Genomic DNA, 26,654 nt, shown 5'->3' on the forward strand with positions numbered 1-26,654 from the left:
AGTACTAAAAGGAATTTTTCATGAGCAAAAACAAAAAAGATTCATTGAAGTGTAACTTGCTAGTTTATTTTGGAAAGTCAATGACAATAATTTTTTTATATGTACTTTATATATTCATTGAATACTTTTACATCAAGGTCTACTATTGGGCTTTTTCCAGAGTGGATGAGCCAGATATCATCCATAGAGATCAGATAATTTTCACTCTGTCCCATAGTTCATTTATACCCTCTCTGACCTCTAAATGGAAAATGACACTGACATGATTTAATACTAATGAAATAATATTAATAGGGGGATATAAACCTGTAAGCATTGTTAGTTACAGCAGGGTTCCACAGGGGTTTCAAGTCTTCAATTTGATGTGTTTGTTTATCTAACTCTATGTATGCATGTCGTTTTTTAAAAGAAAGTTATCAACCTCAATTCAGGGAGTAATGTTTCCCAGTTGAAGTCCTCTGGAAAGATAAATAATGGGATACACATTATCCCAAGAGAGATGAGGGAGGAGGTCTATAGAAGCCAAATAAGGATTTTGCAGACTGTCTCTCATATACACTCTCATGAACTGCCTCTCTGTGTGTGCTCCGCTGCCCCCTGGCAGACTCTGGTGGCACTACAATTATATTTCTCCTTGCTCAACCACTCCCTCTGATAGAGTATCCAGCTGTCAAGCTTTTCAGACACAGCCACAAATTGTGTGTTGTAGATAACGTTGTGTAACCGTTTGGGGAATTTTATTACATTGACCCATCACTTATGACAAGGCTACAGGATGCATTGCAACAGCCAGTTTCAGAGGCCTTTGAACGCTGCAATACACACCTTACTCAGAGAGCCAAGTCAGTAGTAATAACCATTACATTCCGGACGAACTGGTCACTTCTGACGTACGCAACATTCTTAGATAATGTCTCCTCTGTTTTAGAGTGCAGTGGCGAAATAGGAGGTAAATCAATTAGAAACTTAGACATATGCATCATGTGTTTCTTAATCTCACTAGTGATCTAATCAAATTAAGAGTATTCTTGTAAGTTACAAGTTAATTTGATTTTGTTGTAACACACTAGCCCACTAAATATCTGCCCTGCTATCTGTCTTCTGCATAATGGAGTCATAAAACAGTATAGAGAGACAACACCATTAGTTTCAAGCTCTACTTGTCCCTGTGAGTATCCACCAGGGAGCCATTCAAACAATGTAATGTAAACATCAGGCATAATGCAAACAACTGTTCCCTTTAATTATAGAATACCCTTTTGCAATAATTCACGTTTTCCATATGCAAAAATTGGTCAAATTAGGGCAAAATCAGACATCTTTACCTGAATATTTCTAATAGACGCAATGAGAAATACTTTCGAATACTGCGTCTAGTGTTTCCATGATATGTAATGCATTTTTAGACTGTTTACAAAAATTCTGATTGAACAATTACAGTTTTCTAAAAAACATTGTTAAATTGAAGCTACAATAAAAATCTTGCTGCAGAGTTGTAAGGTATTTTTTGCTCTGCTCAGCACTATTTGATTAATCAAATTGGGGCCCATAATTTATTATATAACACTTGGCTTACGCATATATGACTCATCTCATAATGATCCTGAAGCTACATTGAAAGACTTTAGCTGATACTAAAACATAACAAGTAATAATGCATTACAACTCTTGCTTGTGTTACCTGACCTTCCTGCAAGGTGGGTAAACTCGTTGAGTAACTAAACCTCTTACAACAGCAGTGAGGTTCAGTCCTGATGCCACAATGCCCAGAGGGATCAGTATGCTGCATTACAATACTCCAGTCCTGCTATAGGTGGCAGCACAGCCCCTGACACAAACTGCTGCTGTCAGTAACTCCTGGTGTTTGATACCTCACCACAATCAGGACCAGAGAATAATTTAGCTCAGGAGAAACTCTCATTCTCTCTTGTGAATTCAACCTGTGGCCACTGCAGCTATTCACGGCTATAATAACTACACATAGTACTTAAATAACATATATCAAACTCATATTCTAGCTTTCATCTTTAACATCAGCATGAGCAATAGAACATTGTTACTGATTCTCCTTCCACGGTGCTTTGTGGTCACATTATCAGATGATAGATGCATGGAGACTGGCGTATAACCAGGAGAGCACAGCAGTTAGACATGCATCACTGCGTCCCTTTTGCAGTGCTTTAAGTCAGCTCAGCGCAGAATGACATCACTCAACTAAGATCTTTGGAGCGGAACCAAGGGCTATAAGGCTATTCAAATTAATTAACAAATGACCTTAAATTAAAAGGGGAGTCACAGATCAGACAATGAGGGCATTTATCATTTCAATGGCCACTCTCACAAATGTGGCCTCCATCTTCCCTGCAGTCCCAGGCCCTTCCTTTCTGCAGGACAACACAAAAGCACACTGTACATGTGGAAGAGCAAAATGCTATAGGGTGTACCACAGTATATTTGGTCTCCATAAAAGTAAATAAATGCTCAACATTGCCAGTCATATGAAGATTGACTTCTGCTTCAATGCCTTGACATCATATGACAGTTGTTTTCCTGTTTGAGGAAAAACAATCGTAATAAACAAGCAGCCAATCCAGAATGTTGTCCCAGAGCCATCTGATAAAGTGTGAATTAAGCTGCATCCAAATGGTATTTCCTTTTATTTCAAGAACAGACCATTATCTGGCCCATCTCAGTGAGACAAGTCAATCTCTGGGTTTGCCAATACAGTCACTCACTCAGAGGATAAATCCCTGGAAGGCAACAAAGAGGGGATCAATAAAGCAAGCATGTAAACAAACCATAGTGGAAATGAAACTGATGGAAGGAAGGAGAGATTGTGAGGACGAGTAGGGCTGCTGCTGCGTCACATAAAGCACATGGCCAGGAGCAGAGAGAAGGATAAAAAGAAAGAGAGGAGGAGTAAGAGTGCAAATGAGGAGCGAGAGATAGAGCGGCACGAGAGAGAGAGAGAGAGAGAGGGGGGGGGGGGGGGGTGAAAGATTGAGGGTGAGAGAAAAACGGGAGTGTAGAAGTGATTTATGCCAGTTGTATAATTTTCAACAAAGCTGCTGCTCCCCCTTCCCCCCACCTCTCTCTCTTTCTCCCTATCCCGCTCTTTTTCCCTTTCCCCCTTTCTCTCTCCTCGTCTCAGCCCAGACCATGGTGCCTCTCACTCCTGCTCCTCCTCACTCTCACACCAAAGCACAGCCCCTGCCCATACCAGCTAGTGATTAAGATTCAGCCGTGATGCGACTGCAGCACTTTGCAAATGGAAGACTGGACATAATTTCCCTAAAATGCTGTTTTTTATCACCTATTTCCCCTTCATCAGCCTGCCGCACAAGATTGATAGCTGATGGCACCTCTGACAACTCAACGTTTTTATGGCCAGATTTATGGGCTATCTGCTCCTCGCTTTTTACAGCTCATACTCTGTAAAAATGCTTATTTCTCAGATAAGGAGAGGGAGGGTGAATGTGTCTATGTGTATGGAGCGGTATAACAGCCAGCTAAACATATGTATGAAGGTACAAGTGCACCTCACTGCATTGCAGTCTAGGACCCTACTGAGCTTCTTACTGTGGCACCACACAGCACAAACTGATCTCCTCATGACTCCTGCTACTGCTATGTATCGCTAATCAAAACTCCCATACAACACATCAATTAGAATATTGGCCCTCACCATTCTTCTACCACTCGTTTTGTTGAATACTCTACCTGAAATTCATAAGCCATTGATTGTAACACACCACAAAATGATGTACTTCATACATTTCAGCGTTTTTGCTATTTCTGCTCCTCTCTCATATTCTCACACCCACATAAACAATTGTATTACGCTATACTCTTTACAATAAATGTACAATTGTTGCCATTTGGAGTTGCAGATTTCAAAACATAATTCATAACTCACATTCTTAATCAGTCATTACCACCATCTACCACCATACAGAAATGTCTCAAAATTTTACTATAAATCATGCCATTTACTGTCAGTCCATGTGCTCACATGTATGACTGCTTGACTGTGTGAGAAAAATAATGAAGATCCTCATACCCGTCATTTGCCTAAATGAAGCGGGTTTGGTGACCTGCAGTAACAGTGGAGTAGTCTGCACAGTGCACAGACTGACTATACACTGTGAAGTTGTTTCCCGGACCCAGATTAAGCCTCATCGTAGATTTCATTAGAATAAATATCCCTTAAAGAAATTTTAACTTTAAACAAATCTCCCTTTAAATTGGCTTAATCTGTGCCTGGGAGACTAGCCCTGTATGTGTCTGTGCCTCAGTGTGTGCTGCCTTGGCTTGGCTGGCTGCTGTGGCCCTGGGATGTGAGTGAGAGCATTCAGGCTCTCTTCTGTTCAGCTCCCTCGGTTCTGCTCTGCTCTGCTCAGAGTTAGATTTACAACCTGGGCTCCTAGCAAGCTCCCTCTCTCTCTCTCCTCTGCTCTGCAGATGAGCCTGGCAGATCCCAGACAGATGCCCAGGGGGACTGGGGTGTGACAGGGTCTGGGGGAGGGGAGGAGAGGTTGAAGGGGGGGGGAGACCAACCAGATGAGATCAATGATTCACAGACACCCAGGACACACCCTGGAATGGGGTAATACCGTACATGTTTTAACTGGGCTCGTCCATAATTCATTAGGGTTACCAAGGCTACAGGGAGCACCCTAGGAGAGGGAATCTAGAAATCATGCCTGTTGTTTGCCTAGATGGAAAGACTCACATTCAAGCTGGAGCTACACCTCTCTGTTTTAATGCTGATGCCAAGTAAATGATCAAATCCTCAGAGTACTGACAAAAAGGAGCAGCTCAGTATTTTCTGCATATTTCCACATCTAGTCACAGGTTGTTCAAAATGTTCCACTCTGTCTCTTTTTTCCATGCACTGTGTCTGGGGTGAGGGTGGGAATTTTATGAGGTGGAATCTGGAAACGGAAAATGTGTGGCTTGTATGTGTTTAAACGCAGCCATCTTCCTAATGCCATAAACCCAATAGCGCTAACCTCTTCCAGAAACAAAGAACGCTGCTATTACATACGTGGACATTAATCCTCCTGATGTAGCATCCTAGGAGGTGAATGTGTGTTTATGTGAGTAATCGGAAGTATGTGTATGAGTGTGAACATGTGCCGATGTGTGCATGCGCCTATATGAGAGAGAGTCTAGGTATAAGGGAACTATGTGTATGTTTACTGTTTATTATCTGTCTTTGTTGTGAGAGCATGTGTGTGTAAATGGTTGAATGTCAACCTAACCTGCAAGAATACTCGCTCTTTGTGTCGGAAAGCGTGTCGTCTGCACAGGTGTGAGTGTGACTATGTCCTGTGGCTCTGTGTCTGAAAATGTGTGTGCCTGTGTGTGTGTGTGTGTGTGTGTGTGTGTGTGTGCATGTCCAGGTATGTGTGTGTTCTTGCTCTGTTTGTGTGCTAGTGCAGAGGTAATTGGGCCCACGCTGTGCGATTGGCCCTTACACCGGCCCCTGCTGACAGGCAGTGGGGGCACAACAGCACGCTTTTTCTCTGAGGCTCTGCCCATGAGGCCAAAGCATGGGCTCAATCTCAACCCTCCCTATGGAAACTTAATTGCTCTAATTATTTCCTGTAATTGCTGTTGCTTTCTCAGACCGGATTTTATAGGGGTGTAATGAACAGGTAGGCCAATGCCTTAATTGTAGCTTTAGTAAATGAACATAGCTCATGTTGTTGTGATTAAGTTGGAGGCATTTCTATAGCACAATTTGGCTGACTGAGACAGATCCTGAGTTTCCAGTTTCCAAAACAAAGCCAGGAACATGCTCTGCAAACAAGAGAACAATGAGACTACCAGACCGATAACCCACCTGGGAGGTATTTGTGTGGCACAGAGGTGTGAATTGTGTACTACCTAATTTCCTAATCCTGAATTAGCCAGTTGATATACAACAATGCATTACACAGTATACTGCATCTGCAGGAAAATGTATCTGTCTTAGTGACAACAACATTATTTTACTACAAACGTACATTTAATAAAATAAGCTTTTCATTACGCCAATACACTATGTACATCACATAGATAGTCATTGGGGTTACATGCATTTTTTTTTATCATAAACCACAGTTTCTTCTTAAAGGCCACAACTAGATTATTAATAAAAAATGGTCTCTTTCTGGCATACAAGCAGTCACGTAACTAGCTTTGGTTGCCCACTTTACATAAGTCACTTCAAAGATGCATGGCATTTGACTAAAATCCATCAGTAATGAGCAGCAGTGTGTGTACGTGTGTGTGTGTGTGTGTGTGTGAGTGTGTTTGTGTGCACACACATGCATATTTTCCAAAGTCTGCTCTTTAGGACGTTCCTCATTAGTGTGAATATTAATGCATCTCGAAAAAGGGAGGGGAGGAAGGAAAGCGGGGAAGAAAATGTAAAAGGAATTTGGAAGAGCTTTTTAAAGGGGCCATTTCATCAGAATCGTTATTTTTTTGCGGTTCTCTGAAGGCTCGTAACCGGCGGTCTATGAAGAGAGACATGCCGCACTGGGGCTTAATTTAAAACCAGAAAGGTCACCGCGCTGAGAAAGGTCTTCAGCTCAGCCAAAAATATAAAATGAGGAGGAGAGAAGGGGAGCGGTGGGGGGGAGGTGGGGCAGGCAAGGAGAGAGAGACGCAGTGGTGGTGGTGTTGTTGGGGGTGGGGGGTGGGGTAATGGAGGAATGAAAGGAGAGCAGAGGATGCAGGGAAGTGAGAGAGAGAGAGAGAGAGAGAGAGAGAGAGAGAGAAAGAGAGCGAGAGAGAGAGAGAGAGAGATTGAAGACATAAAATAAGATGGAAAGACAGCATTATGGCAGGACATGCAAGAAGAAAAATGATATATAAATATAAATAGAGGAAAATCGAGCATAATGAACTACAGCGGAATTGAACTAGAACTGAAACATAGGCCTGGAATCAAAACAGATGCGAGGAGGCATTTCTTATTTATTTTGATGATCTTTTTTCCATTCATTTGTTATAATGGGCTACAGTTTGGAAAGTCCAACACTATATCCAATCACAGAGCTGGAATGCCAATCTGTCCACCAATCTGTGCTGGCATAAGACCTTCAACACAGTGTTGAGCTAGTTTCTCTGTGGTTGATATGAGTCCAGAGCACTAGTCAGATAGGAGATTAACTGGTCATATGCAATTCGATATAGACACAAACAGACATCAGACATTCAAAATGTCCACTTCAATCAGCGTCATTAAAGGAAATAGGGGCACTTTGTTCTCTTAATTGAAATCCATCATGCTGCTGAACGTTGGCCTTGGCCTTGCTCCCAGTGGTAAACAACACAGCAGTGGGCCTCGTGCTGTCATCGTCACCCCTCCCCCAGTCCTATGTAGCATTCCTCTAACCAACATCCCCATCCTCAATCACTTGTTTATCTATCAGCTCACTTTAATTGTCTGCTGGTTTTTTGACTACACCACATTACATAAAAGCCCACATGAGCCTCATGGCAGCATCTCCCAACAGCCTCTGATGTAAAGCCTCACGCTTTGCACAGATAAGACGGGTTCAATTTTAATGTTGCTAGCACACCGAGACGCACCAAGCTCACTTGTAAAACGGAATGCCCCGTCCGCTTGTAAACGCAGCAGCCCAGGAGGAGGGGGATGGGGAAGGGGGCTAGGCATCTAGGGGTGGGGCAGGATTAAAAGGAGGAGAGGAATTTCATTCTCCCAACTCCTGCTATCCATCGCAGGGATCAATTTCTCCTCTCAAATTCTCAATCCATTCCCCATCTCTTTTAAAAACGAATACCCAATTCCAATCACAACTGCAATAAAGCGTATCTTGTAAAAGGCCACAGTGCGACCTTAGGCTTCTCTATATTGGATGCCTGTTGGCCCACTTTGCTTTGAAATACTGCACAGCCCGCCTGGAGTGATATAAAAATGGTAGAGCTCCCAATCACAATGCCAGTGGGAGTTGCATCTTCCCCAGTGGGTGTTTGTTTGGATGTGAGGTACTACAACAGCACAGAGTGAGAGGGGGGCCTGCATGTGTGTGTGTGTGTGTGTGTGTGTGTGTGTGTGTGTGTGTGTGTGTGTGTGTGTGTGTGTGTGTGTGTGTGTGCACGCGTATGTGTGTGTGTGCGTGTGTGTGTGTAATGAGGCATTGGCAGTGCAAGTAAGTGTTAGAGGGAATGGGGACGGGCACCAGACCCAGGAGCTCAGGGGTACTGGGGGAGGTTTTGGCGTGGTGTGGGTATGGGTGTGCCATTGCCAGTGGCAGCACACGGGTATACGGTGGAGCTCCTCCACTGCATCTCGCGCATGGGTCCTGATCAGATGGACGATCAAACACTAATCATTCCCTCACGGCCCATACCGAGTAAAGCTGTCATTAATTTTGCAGAATTACATCAAATCTGAGACATTCTTTATGTGGCCCACGGCCTGGAGACAGTTATACGACAGGGACTGCTGCGCTAAGCAGATGGGGCAGCTTGGCCGTGCATACTAAATACCATCGTCCCCCCACCCTCCAACTCACCCACCGTCCATTCTGCCCTCTTTTCAGTGACTCTGTTCATACACCCTATCAGCTCTCCTTTGCTCATTCTTTGTCTTCTAGTTCTACCCTTCGAACGCCTTTGTTCAATTCAATTATCATATAAGCCTTATCACTTACGCCCTTACTCTGCTCTCCTCCTCCTCACTGATGATCATTATTCAACTGCTCCTGTCATATGCCAACATCTCTCCTTTTTGAGCAAAATAGTCACCAAGGTGTTAGTATTCATTTGTATTTTCCGAATACTCTCTGTAATAGTCGGTTATTGCTGCACAGAAGACATCAAGTGTACTGTAGATATGACAATAACTTACTAGACAATCCAGGAAACAGGATAGTCGTTTGCGACCATTTACTGTTCAAAGCCTACAGAAAAAGACGATGCTGCTCGAGACCTTTGTTGTGGCTTCTTCCACACACTGACACTGGGAGTACTAGGGGTACATGCTGAGGGTTTCCTTAGCAACTAATGGGTGTCTGGGTCAAGGTGCAATTTTCTACGACTAACACACCTGAAATCTCCTTTACAGACTCCTTACTCCTAACACTTCGGTTTCAAACAGGTGCTAGTTTCAGCAGTTAAGCAGTGTCAAAATATACGCCACATAACCCTAACCCCCCCAAAAAACATTACAGTGGTCATTTGTGTTGCTGCAATAAAGGAGCAATGAGACCCTTGACCAGGTCAAATCTGCTGCAAAAAGCGTATCTAACATAGCCATAATTCTCTACGGCTTCACTCATTATTGATTTCCTAAAAAGGGGACCAGGGAAGGCTGAGGAGGGTGTGAAAGACTATTGACAGGATCCAGCCAGGCCTGCAGAGCACTGATCAAGCGATAACATGCTGGCGCTCTGCCATTAATCACCACCAACCATTGGGCTTCATGCACTCAGGCTGCAGAGCTAGTGCCTTTCCCAACAACCCTAACCCACTCTGTTAAACCCATTTTAACACTCTTTATTGGGTTTCCTCATGTACTGTCTGCATAGAATTAACTACTTCTACTGGTCAAATAACCAGGATGGAGAGTGGGTTCATGGGTTCACCTCATATCTTGAGTAAACGGATGTCTTTCATGCAGGTGAAGAAACGAGGGAGTAAACAACTAGAAACATACGCCACATTTAAGTAGCCTAACCCTTTGGAGGTTAACCAGTTCCTACTGGAATGGATCATGGATGTTAAAATGTAGGCCTATCCTATATTTCAGAAAGTAATGTAATTAGGAGAATGTTCATAATGCTTATTGTTAAGCCCGCTTGGTGTTAGGTCTATTGCCTAGTAGGGCATGGCATTAGGCTTCTGGTCTACCTGTTTCAAGTAGACTATAACTTATAAGTCTTATAAGTTTTATAACTTATAAGCCACTTCACGGCTATTGCAAATACTGGTATACATTGTCGTTTTGGAGAGGGTTTGGTTAAAGTGCACTGCCATCTGGTGTCCACTGAGGCCATCTATTGGAACCATAGCGCATAGCCTATTTGTGTAGGCTTTCAATACAGTCCGTGCAAAAATCAGCCTACTACTTACGACTACCCCCAAATATAAAATAACAAATAAAAACATAGCTGTTAAATAACATCCTGAAGCTGTCGGTTAATACAGGCATACAGACATTCATTCACACGAGATGTCAAGGAGACCAACTTTATCAATAGGAGAGAGTTGTGTAGTAAATAGTCTATAGCATAGGCAACTATTTGGCTACTAGTAGTCCTATTGCATGCATTCCGCTCTCAAGTTACTGGTAGACCTCATCAGAACTTCGGCCAAATGTGTTGCCCACAGTTCGCAATTAAACCCGGTGAGTTGTTTTTCTCTTCACATTAATGAGGTCCTGCATTGTCATTGGGCACATTTTACAAAGACAAGGGCTGTACAAATGATAGAGCATGCGCATTGCGCATCGAAGAGAAAAACATGTTGAAGAAGAGCCATGGGCGCGGAAAAGCATCATATAACGTCTGACCTTCGGACGTCTGCTGTATGTTTGGGGGTTGTAGTTTTAATCAGTTTATACCATGCCTAGCTGGTCTATCTTAAAACAGCACTTCCCATGATTCGCGAAACTGTCATGCCTGTGTTTTTGTTATTGTTGTAGGTTAGTGGAACAGCTGAGCCCGAGGAGAACGTCGCTTATCATTTTCGTCCACGTTTTGTTATTTTCTGACACCAATAAACTCTGACTCCCTGTAATATTTACACGGGTGGTTCACCTTTACAATCTGCATAAAAATAAAGACAATATAAGGTGAGTCACAGAGAGGAGGACTCTAACGAGCACTAGGCTATCTGCGTAGTTGGACTTTTGCTACAATTAACAAAGGCAGAATAACTGTCTTGACTGACGCACAAGTCTTTGTTGACAGCGCGCAAGTTTTCCGACTTCATACAGTGGTGAAGTCGAGCCGGTCGCGGTTGTTATATTGTAACTAGGCCTACTGAAAGAGTAGTCGTGCAATAATATTTTTCATGAACATGTGCGCTATTATGGACTGCACATATTGTAGCAAGCTGCTGGGCCTTGTGTAACATCGTCTTGTGCGATGTAATCTGAGCGCTGTGGGTTATTTACATGTAGATTTTTTTGATCAGACTGTACTGCTGTATGTGAACTCATTCGAAGCACCATGTCCATAAATTCATAACAAAGCTCTCCTTTATTTTACCTCAGTTTGGCCCCCCTTTTTAACGATTTTTTTTCTGTAGCTATGTCTTAGGCTTACATTTTCCCTAAATATGTTCACAACATACAAAAAACAACAAAAACGTCATACGTGATGGCTTATTAAAGCGATATACATTCTTTATGAATAAATAATTAAGCATAAGTAGTGATGCATGATGATCTCAAGGACTCTTCATTACTTAAGTAATATTTGCAGATCACAGTGTAGACATATATAATGCAAGTTAGGTTTCCATCTCCTTGCTGTGCTATAATACAATGCTCCCCTTGTTGTAGTTAATTAGAGAAATTGCGTTGTACTACTGGGAGCCAGACACCTGTTGTCCGTAAAACAGACATTCTTGCCAGTAGGCTACAATAGTGAAAGCTATTTAATCCCATCTATTGGCTACTGTGTCCCTCGATAGGTTTACTGTGCAAAGGGTTAGGTGGTAAACTTCTGGCTTTGCCACCAGTGTGAACGCAATTTGGCTTTCACGTGCTGTTGACATGACTATAACTAAACTGTATCACAGAACATGTGACTGTGGTGTACAATTTGTCAGAGCAGAGGCTGCTATAGTCCCAGTGACAGTGTTGTTATGTAGAGAGGTAATGTATCATGGTGCTTATAGGCCTTGCTGTCATCGAGGTTTAGCAGGGTGCTGTCCTTTCTTGGTTTCTCACTGAGGATATCCCCTTACACAGAAACAACATTCTTAGAACGCTTGCTCTCCTTGGTTTGTTTTACAGCACTCAACTCTCACCCACCTACTTCTCAATTAGCTCTTTTGATCGTGTTTACCTGTGACTATAGCTGTTTGTTTATATAAAAAATAATTAATTAATTTTTTCTCCCACAGGTGCAATACTTTGTGATTTTATCGCCATGGAAAAGGCTGGGAGGGTGGAGTTTAGAAATGTGGGTTGTAGTTACTTCCCTCAGAGCCGGGTGGAGTGCCACTACAGTATAAGCTCACAGCACACATGGGCCAGCAATGATTGGATTGGACTCTTTAAGGTACAGTTGAGTTAACCTCAAAACTGAGTGAGCCAAACCTTCCTTGCAGATTTGTAGAGGTTAACTAACTAACATGTATTCTGTGAATATAACCCAATTATCTGTGTGTTTATCTCTTTCCTTAGGTGGGGTGGTCATCAGTGAGGGACTACCACACCTTTGTTTGGGCCCTGGCCCCAGCAGGTTACCAGGAGGGCACCGATGTCAACTGCTGTGTACACTTCCAGGGTACTCTTTCTTCAAAATCGTGTTCTATTTTTTACAGTTGGTCTGGCCAACATCCATATTCAAAAAGAAAAAAGACGCAAGAATGTTTTGGCCTGACCATCTTTAATTGTGGCTTGTTCTTTCAGTAAATTGAATTTGCCTATTGAGGAGTAAGCTCGTGACAGATATTTAGAGCACATAAAAAGGTCAATAAGTTACATTGCGTTACAACGTTATTGGAGATCACACAGTGCACGTGAGAAGTGTCCCCTGTCCTCGCTGTGTCAGTAGCAGCTTAGGTGATAAGTGACTGGTTAGAGAGAGCCAAGCAGAGCAGGTGTGTCATTGACTCTTGCCAGAGTGATGAAGGACTTACTCACACATCTCAACACTGCCATTGCTCAACTGTGGGGAAGATGTAGAGTAAATGCAAAAAGCAGGTGCTGATGTAGTCAAAGTGCAATGACATTCAGAATGTTGTCCTATTGTCAACCCTTTGTTTTACTGTTACCATAACCACAATGTGGTGGTTTTTCATAGTGCATTCTCATTGTGCATGGATTGTGATGGACAGTCATATAACAAAAATTACCACATTTCTGTGGTATACAAATGCATCTGTGAAAATAACTATATTGCTCTCCCCCCCTCCCTCCCTCCCTCCCTCCCTCCCTCTCGTAGCCTCCTACTTCCCCAAACCCAGTTCCCAGGAGTACCAGTTTGTGTATGTGGATGGGAAGGGTGAGGTGTGCTCTTGCAGCCCCCAGTTCACCTTCGGTCCCCCCAAGCCCATGGAAGACCTGGTGACCCTGGAGGAAGGAGGTCACGGAGAGGAGGGAGGGACAGACATGCTGATGGTTGTGCCCAGGGCTGAGCTGCTGCAGGTGGGCAGACAGAGACAGAGACAGAGACAGAGACAGAACAATACAGCGAGTTTCTACATCATTTGTCCTCTTTCAGTTATAGGGAAAATGAGTGCTGATGAAATGAATACGCTGGGGTGGGAATCAATACACTGTTACCCAGAGATGGAGATGAATCATTTTTCTGTTGACTCCAGTATTTCATTCACTTTCTTTATCTCTCTCTCTCTCTCTCTCTCTCTCTCTCTCTCTCGCTCTGACAGAGTCGCCTGCAGGAGTGTTTGCGAGAGCGTGCAGAGCTACTTCAGGCCCAGGAGGCCGCGGACAGAATGAGGGAGAGAGAGAGGGAGATGTACGAGAGGGCGAGAGAGGCGTGGGACAGAGGACGCCAGGAGCTGGAGAGCAACATCACTGACCTGAATGAGGAGCTGAGACAGAGCAGAGAGAAGATGGACGAGATGGAGAGGAAACAAGAGGTATTGTATACACACACACCGAGGCAAATTACAGAGCAAGCTGATTTGATTATGACCAAATGGCTACTCCTAGGGCTGGGTTTCCCAGATAAACTCAAAAGCATCCTCAATGGAGATTCTCCATCGGAACTGCGATTTAGCCAAGGAACCAGATCCTAGTGTCCGGTCATCTGCCATCTAAAATGGGTTTGGGGAAGAAAGTCACTACCCCAGTTGTGTTAATTATCGTGCTATGTTTAATGTCGGTAAAACAGGAAGGATTATCTATCTGGTTATAATCTTCAGAGAAGGCTCAGGATATATATCGATGTAATATTTGATATTGCACAGATTCCACAACATCTGCTCTCTCTCGCCCCTCTTACAGGAGGTGCAGGTCACAGGAGAGGCAGTGGCCATGGAGAAGAGTCTCCTATTGGCCAAGAAAGCAGCCAGCGAGCAGCGAATCAGAGAGCTAGAGGACGACATCAAAGCTCTGACCCTGAGAGCTGTGGAGAGAGAGACTGAGCTGGAGAGGTCAGAGACTGTCTGTCTGTCTCTCTCTCTGTCTAGTATTCTGTGTATCTGTCTGTCTGTCCATCTGTGTGTGTGTTTTCTTCTTCTTTTATCCTTTGTTTGATGCTTACCCTGTTCTATGATGCTAACCTCTGTGTTTAGGATGAAGGAAAGGGCCAAGAAGGTGGCAGCCCAGAGGAGGGAGGAAGAGAAGGATAGGAAGAGTCTGCAGGTACGGTAGCTTCAACCCCCGCTGCTCTGTCATCTACTCTACTGTACACTCTCTCCTCACACTGCAATTACACTGCATGAGTAAGCATGGGGTATCATTAATTAATGTACATTATGCAGTGTTTTTCCAAGTGCCTCTCTTCTACCTATGTGTTGCATCCACATGGTGATTCACGGTGGCCATTTTGTGCCAGAATGCTCACCAGGTACCATATCTGGTACCAAAGCATCTTCCCTCCTCTCCCTGTGGTTCAGTCCAAGCTGGAGCAGACAGAGGTGGAGCTGCGTAGTCTGTCGGCAGAGTTCCAGGGTCTGAGGAGCTCCCTGGCCCAAAGAGACACCCATGCCCTGCAGCTCAGAGACACCATCACCACCCTCACCCACAAGCTCAACTCTGCCCACAGGAAAGAGGTGAGGCACCCCCCCCACAGACGGAGGAGGTGAGGAAACAAGGGGCTGTGATGTCAAGAGAGACCCTGAATCCCAAATCACGTGTAGATCTGAGGATCGGATCAGTGTAAGAACTACGGCAGTGTGAAACGTGATCCTCTGATAAGCCGGATGAAACGTTGGCCACGTTGCTTACAACTTTCTGGATCAGGGAGTGGGGGGAGTGGGGGGTTGAGCAAAGACTCACAATAGGGAAGTACCCACTGTTGTCCTTGTCTATCCAGCCATCTAATATAGCAAACCTTGTTATGTTCAATGTTATGTGGTGATGTCCTGTGAACTGATGAGACCTTAAGAGTTTGTTGGCTGCCTGGGCTAGCAACCTAATGTCAAACCCCATCGGCAAACATTGAGTTGTTGAGCTCCCTTGTCATTCCACTCTCATTCCTCTCTCTCTCTCTCTCTCTCTCTCTCTCTCTCTCAGGCGGAGAGCGAGGCATCCCTGAGTGAGATGCGGGGCCTGCGAGAGCGGCTGAGCCTGAGCGAGTGCTCTGCAGAGGGCCTGAAGGGGGAGCTGAGCGCCCTGGTTGCCCAGAGGGACCACGGGCAGGCGGAGCTCCACCAGGCCCGGCTTCAGGCCGCTCAGCTCACCCTTCAGCTCGCTGACTCCAGCCTGGCCCTGAGGGAGAACAGGGCCAACTGGGCCCAGGAGAGACAGAGCCTGCAGCGCTGCGCTGAGGTACAGCCCCTCAGAGAGAGAGAGACACACACACACACACACACACACACACACACACACACACACACCAGACAGCCACCACAACACACTCAGTTGACACATCACTGGCTTAGGGGAGTGTGTGTTCATGTGAGTGTGTGTGTGTGTCTCCCCCCCTGGCAGAAGGACAGAGAGCGTCTGGAGAAGCTAAGTGGAGAGATGCAGCGGATGGAGGAGAAGCTGCAGGAGGAGAGGATGGAGAGAGAGAAAGTGGAGGTGGAGCTGGGGAGAGAGAAGGACTGTAACCGGGTAAGGAACATGGACAGCACAGAACATACCGGAAAAGCAACATTTCTAGTTGCAAACAAACTTGCGTACAAAATGCTTTTAAGTATACTCCGTGTATCATGTCAATGCAATGCTGGCTGTGTGTATGCTCATGACTCCTCCTCTTGCACACTGCCCCCTGCAGGTCCAGCTGAGTGAGACACGCAGGGAGCTGAAGGAGCTGAAGGCCAGTCTTAGGGTGGCCCAGAAGGAGAAAGAGCAACTTCTGATGGAGAAGCAGGCACAGTCACCCTCCCTTTTTAAACCTTTCTATCACACCGTCCCCTCATTCCCCTCCCCCTCTCTCCACAAACAGCCCCTCCGTATGAGCGAGAGTTGAGGCTAAGTTATCTTGGGTAGTATTTATCTTTATATGTGTGAATGGCAGTGGATGCTGGTGGAGGTAGAAATCGGAGGACGGGCTCATTGTAATGCATGGAACGGAATGAGGAACGGCATCAAACCAATCGCCATTCCATTCCACGCATTACAATGAGCCCGTCCTCCGATTTTTTACCTCCGCCAGCCTCCTCTGGTGAGTGGTGTAGGTGTGGGGTAAGTCTGACAGTCCTGCTCTCCTCTGTCCAGGAGCTGATGGAGTACATGTGCCATCTGGAGCAGAGGATGGAGGCTGTGGCTGATGCCAGGTGGAGTGCAGCAGTGTTCGCCCCCACCAGTGAGTGGACCCCTGACACTGACCTGCAGCGTGCATGCAGTACTCATGTTCCACAGGGGCTGTCGCAGCACGAGAGTGAATACAGAAGAGTTGAACCACTTGTAATTGGGACACACTGTGCCTATGATCGCTAGGGCCATTGTTTTTTTTCTTGACCACACCACTTGACCAGCTTATAAGATGAGTTAGGCCCAGAGTTATTATTTTTTGTGATACATATTGTCAGGGAAACCTTGTAATGGTACAGCTTGTGCCTGCTCTGATGAAAATGTGTGTGTGTGTGTGTGTGTGTGTGTGTGTGTGTGTGTGTGTGTGTGTGTGTGTGACTACGGTAGGTCAACCCGACAGCCCACAGTCTGACTCAGAGGATGAGAACCCCGAGGCCCTGCAGCCGCCGCGTCCCTCCCGACCCCTTGGCCACTACGGCCTATGTGACCAGGCCCAGCCAGACTCCCTGCTCCCCGCCACCCCACCTCCCTCCCCCAGGGAACTCTCCCGGGGTGCCGTGGTCATCAGCCAGCCCGCCTCCCTCTCCTCTCCACGGCAACCAGGCGGTGATACACTGACACACAGCTCTGAGTCGGTAAGAGACACTATCAGACCACTGAAAACAGAGCTCAGTCACAGTACAATTAGCTTGTACAATGTCCTTGGGCTGATATCTGCTCACACTGGTTATCTCTGCTTCAGACTGTGGTTCATTTGGCTCAGTCATTATCCTGTGAGGGCAATTAGGACTGTGCTGTTGGTTATTTCACTTTTATGGCCTATAGCTGTGTGTGTATTTGTGTGCGCTTCACTGGCCTGTGTGTGTGTGTGTGTGTGTGTGTGTGTGTGTGTGTGTGTGTGTGTGTGTGTGTGTGTGTGTGTGTGTGTGTGTGTGTGTGTGTGTGTGTGTGTGTGTGTGCGCAGGAGGAGGACTTTGATGCAGCCCAGTGTGGAGGGCACAGCTCTGGGGAGGAGACAGCGCTGCTGCTGCCTGAGCACACAGACACCATCTTCAGGTAGCCAGCTACCCACTCTTCCTCAGTCTTCTCTGACAGCCACACACACACACACACACACACCCTCTGTTATATCATCCTACACGCATACACACACACACACACACACACACACACACACACACACAGTTCATGCAACGCACGTTCACTCAGACACACTTCCACATCGTCGATTATTTATGGTGACAGGCTGAGTATGGCCCAGAGATGGAAGTTTTGAATATCTGGTCGTAAAAGTAAGTTGAGCGAGGTTGAGGAGAGAAAGTCTGTGTAAGACAGAGGCAAAGGGGTGTGGGGGTGGGGGAGAGATGGGAGGACAAGGGGACAGATAAGTTGACAGCAAGCTGTAGCAATGATTTACCGACGGGGTGTGCGGCAGTCACAGGCCAATTTTCAGCATCATTAAAAGCACTCTCTCTCCCCCACTCTCCCTCGATCCGTCTCTCAGCTCTTCCTCCCCGTAGGTGCTCTTCCTCCGCTGCTCCGGCCTCATGCACTGTTCTGTTCTGTCTCCCCTCCTCCAGTGACTTGGCTGATACCTCTTTATGGTAAAGCAGGAGCAACAACAAGCGGAGGCGGCACTTCTCCAGGAGTCAGGGTGGTCTACTCTTTACTTTTACTCAGCAGACAAGCACATACGTATACTACCCACCCAACTCTACACTGACAGAATATGTTAATATGCAATTTGCTTGACATTTGACATGAACTTTTGTGATGTATCACTTTTAGGCTGTTGTTTTGGCTCCTCTACCAAATGTGGTCTTAAGAATGACATATTGCCTGTCGTAACAGGTCTTGACAAGCGACTTCATAGTTACGACCGACATAAGACTGTTATAAAGCGTGAAACGGTGAACATTTAAGCATTAGTTGAATGTTTAATAGTTCATGTGCCATAACAGGGTTATTTCAGTTGAGTCATGGGTATGTCGTGAGCTTTATGGCGGGTGCTATGTCATTTTTATGACAGCGTTAACGAGGCATCATAACGCCCGCTGTAATTAGGATATTTTGTGTGTGAGTGCGTCTCTTTTCAAAAACACGGCTAAACTTGCTTTTAGTTTTTTACTCTGCACACAGCAGATTGAAACACTATTCAGGAGAATCTTAAGTGTCATGGAAACATACAGCTAGGGTAGAATCATTGTATAGTGCTGATGCACATCATGTTGTCTCTCCTTCTGTTCAAGCCTAAGATTTTATAAGCACTTTCTCTTACTCATTGGCTAATTGTTGCTTTATTAATGCAGTTATTTAGTGATAGTTGAAGGGAGAGTTACAGATAGACAAGTGTATACAATGGAAAAAGGGTGAAGGTATACTGTATGTTAGATTGTGTGTGGGGATCAATCAAGATGTTCGAGAAACTCTGGAATGGTTTTAGTAAAGGGCAAGATGATTGAAATGTATAATTTCTCATATCATCTCACAGTACGTTGTTTATTCTATCCTCAACAGTATGCAATTATTGCTCCTGCAGCCCTATATCTGTAGAGAACCTATAATATTTTGAAAATCAGCCATGACAGTGGATTTTAACCGAATAGCGTAGTGTTTTGTTTTAAGCTTAAACTATATGTTTGTATAAGAAAGGAAAAAAATTGCGTGCATATAGATTATTACAATGCACTCGATTTGCACGATATATAGGCTCTGCTTCAAAGAAACCTGTTCTAAATTTGTGCCTAAAAGAACAAATGGATTGAAAGAATTAAGTAATCTGATTTTACTTACTGTAATGAATGGACACTGATGTTACATGACTGGTTGGTAGAAAGATAATTACCACAGAGTCAACACTATACACATTGTTTACTGTCAATGCTCAACTTGAGTTAAATTGTAATGAAATTATATTCTTGTTTAGTTTAAGGTTTTAAGCATTCACACAGTTAATGTGTGAGTAATGTGTGGTAAAAGGAGAATGCTAAAGATAGGTTTGTAATGCTTAGAGAGGAATGTGCTAGAGACACTTTTTTGCTCGCTTGATTTGTATTTGCTGTATTTGCACCTTTGCTATAGGAGAGTTTGGGGATGAGGATACTCATTAACCATCAATCGTCAAATGTTGTCTTACCTGTCATCATTATCAAAAGAATCATTACCAATTGTGTGTTGTGTTTACTTATGTATGTTTTTATATACTTTTCTTTTTCTGATTTCCTGTCTAAAACGTAAACAGTCAATTGAATTGTCTGATAACATTTCACATTTCCGTTCAAAGAATAGTGCTCTCGGTGCTACTGTAAGGGGACTTACCCAGCGGGTCGTGGTGAAAGTGTGACGTTATCTGTAATAACAAATGAAACGTATGATTGCAACTATTGTTAGTGATGAACATCCCTCACTGAAAGCTGTGTGTTCAGCAGGTTTTGGAGTACCCCCCTCCTATGTCTGTCCACCTGTTCTGGTTCCCGTCTGATTGGATGACGTAGAGTAGCCTAATAGTACGCAGTTTACTACTTCCGATCCTGGTATGTGAACCATAAAGTAGCACACTACACTCTCTCTCTCTCTCTCTGTTTATGATCCATCCTTTTGTTGTTGTAATTTTAGATGATTACTGGAGGACGTTCTATGGTTACCCCACTGAGAGTCAAATTGGTGTGTGCCTGGACACCTACTGTACTCGAATTGCAATAAAGCTCCAGTGATTTTGGTTTGTATTATTACGTTTTGTGTGTGGAAGTCATCCTACATCTTAAACATGTAGATTCTTGGTAGTTCTATACTGTTATGCGTGTGGGTGGGGTTCTGTAATAAAAGTTGTTTATGTACCAAATTGTTGTGTCATTTTGAGAAATATTCGTTTTGGCATTGTTCACCGTTGACGGTAAGAGCGCCGTTTCTTCATGGCCCATCTCTAGCTATCTCCTCTTTCTCTCAGGTCGTCCTCTCTTCTCACCTCTGAGTCTCCCACTGACCTTCTCACATGTTTTGCGTCCCTCTCTTACCCTCCTGTCTCTCCATACCTGTACCTCTGTCCCCCAGCTCTCCTCCCGCCCCCTCCTCCTGCGCTCCCTCCATCTGAAGTCTGGGGGTGACGAGAGCTAATTATAAAATCAATGATGCCGGGCTGCCTAGTTTACAACCCCCTCTAAAACCTTAACTGGGAAATCACTGTGGGATTGATGACTCCCTCACTCTTTATCTCTTTTAATTAGAAATGTAAAAGATATGAAGACCCAGGGGCAGAACACATCTCCTAGTCTTTATGACCCCTCTGGCTGCCCCCCAGCTCCCACTCTTCTCTTACCCAAATCACTACTCTCCTTTTTTCTACTCTCCCCTTCCTTGTTTATTTCTTCTCCCCTTTCATTTCCCGCCTCCGAGCATACCCTCCTCACCCGTGTCTGATACCTTCACTCGTTTCTCTCTCCCCTTTTCTCCATTATCCTTTCTTTAAGAGCACCTCTCAGTCTCTCAGGGAAGGCGTTAAATTTATGATCTCTACGTCTCAAATGTTTCTCACCTTCCCCTAACCTTCCTATACTTTTCCCCTTTGATTGCTCCCTGTACCCTCTCTGGATCACTGTCAATGCATATGTAACAAATGACTTCCTTCAGGTGTCCTAGCCATGTGAAGTATATGATGTGATTCAGTGTTTCACTTAAAGACCCCCATCTTGCATATGACATGTCCCTTACTGTCCTCTATTGAGGCTTCAAGACCACGTAACCCCTCCAGTCTTGAGCTCAGCCAGGCACTGTCACGTCTACCTCCCCTTTAGTTTCCCGCCTATATCACACATTGTGATGTGCCTCTCCTCCGTGATGGCCGCTCTGGAGTGGCTGTGTTCACGGTGCTCTATCCTCCTAAGCTCTCTCAGAGGGGACAGGTAGCATCATTATCTAACAGCTAAATGGACCAAGTAGGGCTGTAATCTAGAAATCAATGCAAATTGCTCATGTCCAGAGCAAACTCAGTAAATAAAGGGACAGCGCCTCATGGTTAAGTTATTTAAAGCTGTTTCTGTGGTATCCTTCACTTTGTGGAGTGTCATTATGGATTGTTTTGCACATTTTCTGTTGATAATTAATACGCAGCGCGGAGTGGAGCAATCAAGTATGTAATCAGAATGTCAACCTTAATACAATTATATGTTGCTCTCTCCATTTCAGTTATTCATTTACCTTTCTCAGTGTTGTTCTTCCATGAAACCTTGTTTCTGATTTGAGTTAAGAATTGCCTTCTCCCCCCTCATCAGTTACGTAATTGATCACCACGCATATGGAAAGGTGGTTGCAGTGGAAACACTGCACTACCTCTTTAAATCCCTCTACCCCAACAAACTCCCTCTCCCTGGGGCTCCCATGGCAACATCGTATTGGGATTGAATATATGAGGCCATTTAGCTCTTCCTTGTTAAACAGTGTATAATGTATAGACCTTATTTTAATCCCAGCTCCGCTTTATTGATCTGTATTTAATGAAACTTAATTAAAGAAATGATATAATTGATAGAACTCCATCGCTGTTTATCACTCTCCTCTCTCCACCTATTAAAAAGAACAACCGTAGGCCTGTATCATTGCATTCCAAGGACACTGTGGAAATACACCATCTGTTTACAGCGTTATGCTAATGAGTTGGTCGAAAGTTGGTTGAGTCCTCACTTTTCTTCCAAACCTCTTATCCTTCATTTTGCATTATGTTTGTTCATGGGTATGTATCCTATGGTGTCTGTTTCAGCCATCAACCACAGACAGGACCATGTGACTGATCAATGATATCTCTGATCTCCACTGTGTCATGTGATTGAGCAGTGGGTGGTCATACCAAGAGCCAGCTGTAGTAAAACAGCGGCCTCAGGGATGATCGCCCCTCTTCTCATTAGCATACAGTAACTTGTTCATGGTCTCTGAGTGATCAGTGAAAAATACAGAATACCTTCCGACAAAGACAACATCAATATAAATATATGAAATGTGGCTCTGTTCTCGCTCGTATTGCGTCTGATTGGAGGTATTCCTCCTCCTCTGAGCTCCAGTGGTAGGGTCCACAGAGCACAACAAGGGAACACCACAGCCTTATCTGATGTCCTTGTTCAGCAGAGGACTGTGATTTATTATACCCGCTGCACCCACTGCCTGCCTTGACCTATTGAAGTGCCTGCTCCTAGATCCTCCAGAGGGCTGGTCTACAAACCCTGCTCACTGGCCTCTGCACCAACAGTGCAAGAGCGCCCTCTACTGTTGGTCACCGTGCTGACAACATCTCTACAGTGTTCCATGTTGTAATGAAATGGCCTCACTTGCAAGACTCATGGCTCATGAGTGGAAAATAGGGCTATCGTAAAAAAGATACTGAATTAAATGAGGGTATCGATCGATCATTTCAGACACTCAAATATCACTCAGAAAAAGAAAGTAAAGGAAATAAGACGACAGGTAATCTCACAAAAGTAATTTATTGTGCCTCTTACTGTTTATATGGCTTTTCTTTGTATGACAGAGTTGGCATGAACAGAGGGTTGACAATACCTTGGCCATGTTGACAGAAAAGAACACCAAAACAACATAATCTCAACGTTGTGTTTTGCATCATGAAGGCCAGGCAGAGAGATGGCGACTCGCCTGACCTTGCGGCTCTGTGTGACTGACAGCACCATACAGAGGACATTCACCCAATGACAGAGGACACATATGTTAAAGCATATACACACACACTCAAATCAGAAGGCCCGTCTACCTATCCCCTGTCAGCGAGCGAGCCTCTCGCTGCTGGGGTCGCACTCATGTGACGTGTCCGTATTGCTTCACAGAGAGACGGTAAAAACCTCTGTGCATGTTGGTCAGCTGAACCTGACTAGCTGATTCCATACTGAGACATTTTGGCAATAATAGAAGATTGAGAAATAATACATGAGAACAAAATAACCTAACCAAGTCTTTATATAGAAGAGAGGACACACATTTAAAAGACATGATATAATGGCTTTTGGATGAGAAGGCAGTGTGTTGCTTGGATGCCAGAACAGGCAGGCAGAGCATTGTGGATGCAAGCCAGTGAGTGCTGGGGCACGCTGGCATCCAGGCTATTTGCAGACTTGTCATCATCTATGTACACAGAGGGGATACTGGACAGATCAAACCGAGTCAAAAGTACACACATAAATATTGCCTGTTTCTAGCATGCCCGCGGGCAGCTAGGGTTTGGTCCTGACAGAGAAGCCCTGAGTCTGTTTCCATGGTGTTTTCCATAAAGAGTTCCTGGTTTTAACTTGCATAATGTGTTTTGTAATAATGTGTGGTGTGTGTGTGTGTGTGTGTGTGTGTGTGTGTGTGTGTGTGTGTGTATGTATGTGTGTTTACATTATCATAGAGTGCTATAAAGAACAGGCATCTGGCATCAGGCATTTTCTACCTTTCTGGGATGTTCTTACTGCTGATTGATGCTGATAAGATGATGATGTAGGTTGCCAATTACTCTACTCCCAATATGCTAGCAGTGCCTTGCTTGAAAACAGGATCTCAAAAGTGCTACATATATGGCCAAGTGTAAATCTCTGTCTAAGCACCCCAAAGCGAAGTTGGCACATCTGTTAAGTCTGAGGGTAGGGTAAAGTCTCTGTGAGTCTAATTTAGGAGTAAAGACCTGATATGTGGGGCACTGGTTCATGGCTGGGGTCCCTGACAGCAGTACAACTCTGTTCCAAAAAATGAGTTGCTAACTTTGGCACAAAGACACTATGCAATTGACAGCGTAGTTTGTTCCGATGGGAGCAAAATAGGATAATGCCAGTCCCCTGATAACACACACTAGTTTGAGTCACTGTAACACAACAGTACTGAATTGATTATCATTGACATCTACGGTGAGCCAAAGTGCCCAAAAAATCCAGCGATGCAGCTAGATAGGAGACTCAGTAGAGGTCTGCCAGTTCTGATTAGTCTCCTCTCTCTCTCTATGGATATCTCAAAAACCTCATCGTAAGAAATTATATACAAAACCAGAATAACAAACAAAGACACAAAATATAATGTATATAGATATGTATGGACTTATTCATGAATTAAAAAAAAAAAAAAACATCAAGAAAAAAACAATATTCAAAAGCAAATAACAGCAAACTTCATTAGCATATTCAGTTTGGTTTCATCATCCTGTATTTTTTGTTTCTTTTCGAGAAGTGTGCTTCGCATCCATTGGAATCTACTGCTCAGTTCTGGTATCTGTTTTGGCCATTCCTCTATTTTTAGATACAAACAAAGATAGTAAAAAAAATGAGTTTTGTCAAAGAGAGTCAGTACTTATTTGCAACGCATCTTCCCTCATCCCTAGGTCAGGAGTTCAACGGTTGAACGTCGTCTCCTCTTACAGTCTCTCTGCTGCATGTCACTTGTCATGGACCGAGCGGCCTGAGTTAGAAGTGTCTGTACAGGTAAGGCTCTGCTGGGTTCCCCTGTGCAGGAAGACTGGTGTGCAGTAGGAAGATAGAGGGGATAGAGTTAGGGAGGGCCAGCATTGGATGGGGAGGGTGTGTGTGTGTTTGTGTGTGTGTGTGTGTGTGTGTGTGTGTGTGAGAGAGAGAGAGAGAGAGAGAGAGAGAGAGAGAGAGAGAGAGAGAGAGAGAGAGAGAGAGAGAGAGAGAGAGAGAGAGAGTGATTATGTCTGTGTGCTTGAATGTATTGCATGTATGTCTGTGAGAGAGCAGTCTTCTCACTGCGCCCTCCCTCCATGGCTCTTCTTGGCTACATCATTGGCTTCATGAAGCCCCCAAGCCTCCCCCTCGCTGTCCGAGCCCCTGTCCCGCTCCTGGTCTCCCACCTCATCGTAATCATCATCGTCTTCCTCCTCCGGGGATGGTTCGCTACCGTTCTCTGTAACCCAGCTGTCCTCCTCGTCCTCAGCCTCTGTCTTCATGACGGCGGGGGCCTGGGGTGGTGGCGGCGGCGGGGGGGCAGGGGGCGGTGTGCTCTCACTGCTCTCACTGCTCTCCGTCTGGTCCTCGAAGGCCTCGGGGTTCTCCAGCATCTCCCTGATCAGGGGTGGCATGGGCCCCGGGATCTCCATCTTCAGAGTGAGGGCTCTCTCTGCCCCTGCACACACACACACACACACACACACACACACACACACACACACACACACACACACACACACACACACACACACACACACAAAGCGAAAACAGGAATGTCAGCATTCATGCCAGCCACGAAAATCCTTCCCTTCAAGTTTACTTTAGAGAATTGTCAGTCTCAATTGGTCTCCATTACAGAAGACCATGCAGATGGTTAGAACTTGGGCGCTAGTGGGATGGTGCAGGGTGGTGGTGGTGTACTGTATTATACTGTACTGACCCTTGGTGCTGATCCCTCGGAGGTCAGTGACCTTCATCAGCATGCGGGGGAACATGTGGGGCTTGTTGGGGCGGCGGCGGCGGGCGTATATCTTCAGGGCCTCCAGCAGGGGCTCCTGCAGCTTGTCCACCTTCTGGGGCTCCTCTAGGTCCATACGGTCTGAGGAAGGGGGGGGGGTTGGGATGGAGGAGCACAGTTACACACACACACACTACACAACTCGGGACACATAGCCTACTGTAGCCTTCAGATATAGGGGAGGTTAGTCAACTAACAAAGTCTAACCAACAATTTCACCAATGTTTTCTTTTGGTTATTGTAATTGAGTGGAGATTACATTACATTGGATTATTAAAATTCAAGCATGTCATAGATATAAGGCCTCTCTAAAGTGACATCTCATGGCAGATAGCATTAATGATAATCCTTTTGAGCCCCTCTGGGTGCAGTACCTCCACAGATGAGGCAGATGGCGCTGAGGAGGCCAGTCTCTGTGTCGTCCATCTCCAGGGGCAGTAGCTGGCCGGCAAAGGCGAACACCAGGTCTGTGAGTGGGCCGAAACCAGCGTTGTGCATTTGAGTACGGTTCAGAGTCAGGCCGTCTGAGAAGGTCATGGTGTCCTGCTCTGGTGTGTAGCGCGTGCAGATCCGCAGCATCTGTGTGTGAAGGGAAAACAAAAATAAGCAAATGAAAATGACCGAAAGG

The 26,654-nt window shown here is 44.9% G+C and overlaps 2 protein-coding genes across 3 annotated transcripts in view; one reads left to right on the plus strand and one right to left on the minus strand.

Annotated features, from left to right (window-relative positions):
- The first annotated feature begins 10,675 nt into the window (after positions 1-10,675).
- On the plus strand, positions 10,676-20,416 carry calcoco1a (calcium binding and coiled-coil domain 1a). Its single transcript, XM_083675506.1, has 15 exons — positions 10,676-10,813; positions 12,094-12,251; positions 12,377-12,479; positions 13,140-13,342; positions 13,585-13,797; positions 14,165-14,313; positions 14,455-14,524; positions 14,779-14,934; positions 15,398-15,652; positions 15,815-15,940; positions 16,104-16,199; positions 16,547-16,634; positions 16,970-17,217; positions 17,547-17,638; positions 18,163-20,416. The coding sequence occupies exons 2-15, from the start codon at positions 12,120-12,122 to the stop codon at positions 18,188-18,190; spliced, it is 1,959 nt and encodes a 652-aa protein (XP_083531632.1). The 5' UTR covers positions 10,676-10,813; positions 12,094-12,119; the 3' UTR covers positions 18,191-20,416.
- A 2,619-nt stretch (positions 20,417-23,035) lies between these two features.
- Positions 23,036-26,654, minus strand: part of rarga (retinoic acid receptor gamma a) — a 38,427-nt gene continuing 34,808 nt past the window's right edge. For both annotated transcript variants that reach the window (XM_083674984.1, XM_083674985.1), the window contains 3 exons: positions 26,401-26,605; positions 25,949-26,107; positions 23,036-25,684 (listed from right to left, as the gene is read on the minus strand). In XM_083674984.1, the coding sequence (XP_083531110.1) occupies positions 25,305-25,684; positions 25,949-26,107; positions 26,401-26,605 (744 nt within the window). In that variant the 3' untranslated portion in view covers positions 23,036-25,304. The remainder of the gene's footprint in view (positions 25,685-25,948; positions 26,108-26,400; positions 26,606-26,654) is intronic.

The sequence above is a fragment of the Argentina silus genome, assembly GCF_951799395.1.
Source record: "Argentina silus genome assembly, chromosome: 8".
Taxonomy (NCBI): domain Eukaryota; kingdom Metazoa; phylum Chordata; class Actinopteri; order Argentiniformes; family Argentinidae; genus Argentina; species Argentina silus.